Below are 4,156 nucleotides of genomic sequence, written 5' to 3'. Positions count from 1 at the left end.
ATACTTCTCAAAGAGATCATACCCAGGTTTGGGGTGCCTTTAGGGATGTCATCTGATAGAGGATCTCATTTAGTATTTAAAATGCTATAGCCACTCCATAAGCAATTTCATTGGGGAAATCCTAAAATGAATTAGAAGGTTTATCTTTCTCTCAGAAGTTCTTACCCTCAACCCCAGTTCATTCATTTCAGCCCAGAGATCAAGTACACATCAGAAACAGTGGACCTTATCTAGTTCTGGTGATTACAAGAATGGCAATGAAAGTGAAAAGACTTAATTCCTGGATTCATTGCACCAGAATTAAGAAAGCTCTCAACTCCAGGAGAAACACTGGACAGTGAAAAACATCGGAGTCCTGAGGCTGAAAATTTAGAAGATATCTGTAGACAAGTCCCCACACTCCTGCATTCCCTGAGCTCTGCTGCTGAGGAACACATCTGGTGCAGGAGCTGGGTGTGCAGCTGCAGTTCCAGAGGCAGACGGACATGCAGGATGAGATGCAGGCTGAGCTCTGGCTGGGAGCCCAGAGAGACCTGAAGCCGTGCGCTGCCAGCCTTTGTAACAAAGGACAGAAACCCAGTGACCGCAGCGAGGTGGACGGACACTGAGAGACAAAGCAGGGGCCCTGAGCTGCCAAACCTGATGGATAACAAAGGAGAGCAAGGCCTGTGATGACAGCCAGGTGGATGGACACGGAGACACCCAGCAGGAGTGGAAGGCTCAGGAGGAAAAGCAAGACTTGTCAGAGGGAAATGTGAGGGGACAAAATGGCAGGAAACAGGAGAGGATAAATGGTGGGAAATGTGAGGGGGAAAGGGTGGGAAACATGAGGGGGGCAAAGGGTGGAAAATGAGAGGTAAAAAATGGGAAACGTGAGGAGGAAATGGCAGGAAACGTGAGGGGGAAATGGCAGGAAACGTGAGGGGGAAGTGGCAGGAAACGTGAGGGGGAAATGGCAGGAAACGTGAGGGGGGAAATGGCAGGAAACGTGAGGGGGAAATGGCAGGAAACGTGAGGGGGGAAATGGCAGGAAACGTGAGGGGGGAAATGGCAGGAAACGTGAGCAGTCCATGCTGAGGGGCCTCTGGCAAGGGCCTATCCACTAATGCAGCCCCTGTGGGGAATAAAGATGAGGCAGAAGCTGGGCCGTGGCTTCAGGGCTGGGCTTTGTTGAGATCGTGGAGATGTTGTGGAATGGCTCCCCTGACTGGAGGAGCCACACGGGGTTTTTAGGGAGGCCAGGCTGGGAAGACGCAGAGGGGGATTTTCCCACTGTGTGAGAGAGCAGCTGGAATCCCTGGAGCTCCCTGGGGGTGGCTGAGGAGCCCAGGGAGCCTCTGCAGACACAGGATCAGCTCCACATTCACAGGACCTGGTCCTCGTGGGGGATTTCAACAGCTCCAGTATCTGCTGCAGGGACAGCCTGGCAGGATATCTCCTTCTTCCAGGACAGGGAGAGTCAGCATGTCTGACTTATTATTCAAGTCTGACATTAATAATATTATTTATATTATTGTCACCTATTTATATTATATTTATATTATTTATATTATAATATTATTTATATTAATGTCACCTATAATTTATAACAATAATAAAAGAGACATAAAATCATTATTGTAACAAATATCATTACTATTTTAATTTATTCCAGTATATTTATATATATTATTATATGGCTACATTATTGCATATTTTATTTTATTTATATTATATCCATATTGTCATATTACTAATACAATACAATAATACAATAATAATGATGATGTTAATAATAATAATAATAATAATAATAGTAGTAGTAGTAGTAGTAGTAGTAGTAGTAGTAGTAAAAAAATATTTTGGAGTAAACCCCGGAAATCCCTCGCTCAGGGGCAGGAAGGCAACAAGCAGCTCTCAGGACAGCCGGAGGAAATCAGTAGCCACGGAAAAATCCAACTCAAGTAATTTCTGTCTCTTTCGCTGCCCGGAAATGGGTTTGTGGACAAAACTTTTGAGCAGTTTTGGGATTAAATGAGCCCAAAAAGCTCCAATTCCACATTCCGGGCGGCCGTTCTCGCTCGGGCCCGCCCTGTCTGGGGCAGCCCCGCCCCGCTCTGCTTCCTCCCTGCCCTGAGCCGGGCGGCTTTTTCACTTAAAATCCCCGAAAACTTCGGGTTTCTCTGCAAAATCATCAGGTTTTCCCCCAAAACCCAATGAATTCCACGCTGTGGGAGCGCTCGGCAGGAGCCCGGATAGCTCAGTCGGTAGAGCATCAGACTTTTAATCTGAGGGTCCAGGGTTCAAGTCCCTGTTCGGGCGGGTCTCCTTCTCTTTTTCCCAGCCCAATCCCGGGGGTTTCTTTGCTCTCCCCGCCCCTCCCCCGCCCCCCCACGGGGGCGGCCCGGGGTCTCTTTTTCCTGGCGGAGGGAGCGGCGCGGAGGGGTCTGGGACGGGCGCGGGGCGCAGCGCGAGCCGGTCCCATGGTGTAATGGTGAGCACTCTGGACTCTGAATCCAGCGATCCGAGTTCGAATCTCGGTGGGACCTGCGCCTCCTTTTGCGGTCCCCCCTCCCCTGTCCTGCCGTGGACGGGAACTGGGGGTCCTTGCTTGTCATGGGGACCGCAGGGGACACTCGCGTGAGGGCTCTGTGCCCCGGGTCTGCCTATACATGGGTGGGACATTCCCGCTTCTCCCCTCTTTGGGGGGGACCGTGTGGGGCACCCCACCGGGGACTTCCTGTTACCTCCAACAGATGACACCTCACTGGCGAGCTCGTGACATCCCCTCGCCGCGGTGGCACTTTTGACCTCGGTAACCCCAAACCCGCATGATCTCAGAACTGCAAAACGCCCACGAGCAAAGGACGGTACCCCGGCAACTGCGAAAAAAATCCTCGGGATGATTTGGCAGCAAATCGGAGGCGAAGGTGAGGCCGTGCCCAACCTGCTGTTTCTTGGGAAAGGAACGGGAAGATTAATGATCCAGTGATTATGCCCAAGCTGGGCGTTCCGGCATTCCTCAGCTTTTCTGTCGGCAGGGAGGGAAAAGCCCTGTTTGTGTGGCAGGGAAGTGGCAAAAGGCTCCGCTGTCAGGGTGGTCCCACTCGGAGAGGCGTGACGATTCTCCATGGAAACGGGAGAGGAAGGGTTGGAGTGGGGTTTCCACGTGGGAGAGCCAATAAAGTAAAAGGGGGCTGATTTCCTGGTTTTTATAAAGGAAGGAGAAATGCTAGGGATGTTCAGGGTCAGCTGGGGAATTTGGGGTCCAGTGGAGACGGGAGGGGGGGCCCCACCTGCCCCTCAGGTGTGCCTGGAGCTCCTCCTGGTGCTGACGGAGCTGGGGCTGCTCCCAGAGCCCCCAGTCCACAGCCCAGAGCTGAGGGGGGGGGTGGGAGGAGGGAGAGAGGGCTAGAGGGGGATGGACAAGGCTGTCTGGGTGTCAATGGAAGGATGGGCACACAGCTATGTCCCACCTGGACACAGGGACACACAGACACGGGGACATACAGACAGGCAGAGCCCAGCCTGTAGCTGGATGGCAACTGTCCAGTCCTGCTGAGCAGCCAGAAGGATACGAATGGCCAGGCTGGATGGCCGGACAGAGGGACAGCTGGGGTGGCAGGGGCCAGAGAGCCACCCGCAAGTCGGAGATACTGCTGGGTGCAGAGCCACGCCCCGAGGTTGGGAAGGGAAAACGAAAAAAAAAGAAGGAAGGAAAGTAAACAAACACCGAAGCGCCAAGAGCAACGAACTCCGGACCCCGGCAACGCCGCAATCTCGGCACGGCCGGGGCAAAGGTTGGCCGGGCGGACCTTGGCCACCGGCACCGCGGGTGCCACCGGCGCCCCGTGGCCATGGCGGTGCTGGCGACCCTCGCGGCGGCCCTGGCCGGGCTGCTCCTGCTGCTGGTGCTGGTGCCGGCAGCCACAGCCCAGCTGGTGCCCTTCCTCTGGGACGACCTGGTGGCCTTCGGCACCATGGTGAGGTCAGCGCTGCGCTGCCGCCGCCGCCTGTCCCGCCGTCCCGCCGTCACCCTGCTCGACGTGTTCCAGCTGCACGCCCGGCGCCGGCCCCACCAGCCCCTGCTGCGCTTCCAGGATGAGATTTACACCTACGAGGACATGGACCGGCGCAGCAACCGCGCGGCCTGGGCCCTGTCCCGGCACCTGGGGCT

General features: G+C 54.6%; 1 protein-coding gene across 1 annotated transcript in view; it reads left to right on the top strand.

Annotated features, from left to right (window-relative positions):
• Nucleotides 1-3,836: 3,836 nt before the first annotated feature.
• The window catches only part of SLC27A5 (solute carrier family 27 member 5), a gene marked incomplete at its 5' end in the record, with an annotated part of 7,795 nt that continues 7,475 nt past the window's right edge, over nt 3,837-4,156 (top strand). The window contains one exon of the mRNA XM_082299873.1: nt 3,837-4,156. This exon is cut by the window's right edge and continues 176 nt beyond it. Within this exon, the coding sequence (XP_082155999.1) occupies nt 3,837-4,156 (320 nt within the window).

The sequence above is a fragment of the Coloeus monedula genome (genome assembly GCF_965178545.1).
Source record: "Coloeus monedula genome assembly, chromosome: 34".
In the NCBI taxonomy this organism is placed as follows: Eukaryota; Metazoa; Chordata; class Aves; order Passeriformes; family Corvidae; genus Coloeus; species Coloeus monedula.
Note: the sequence above shows the minus strand (reverse complement) of the source record. Positions and strands in the feature narration are given on the sequence as shown.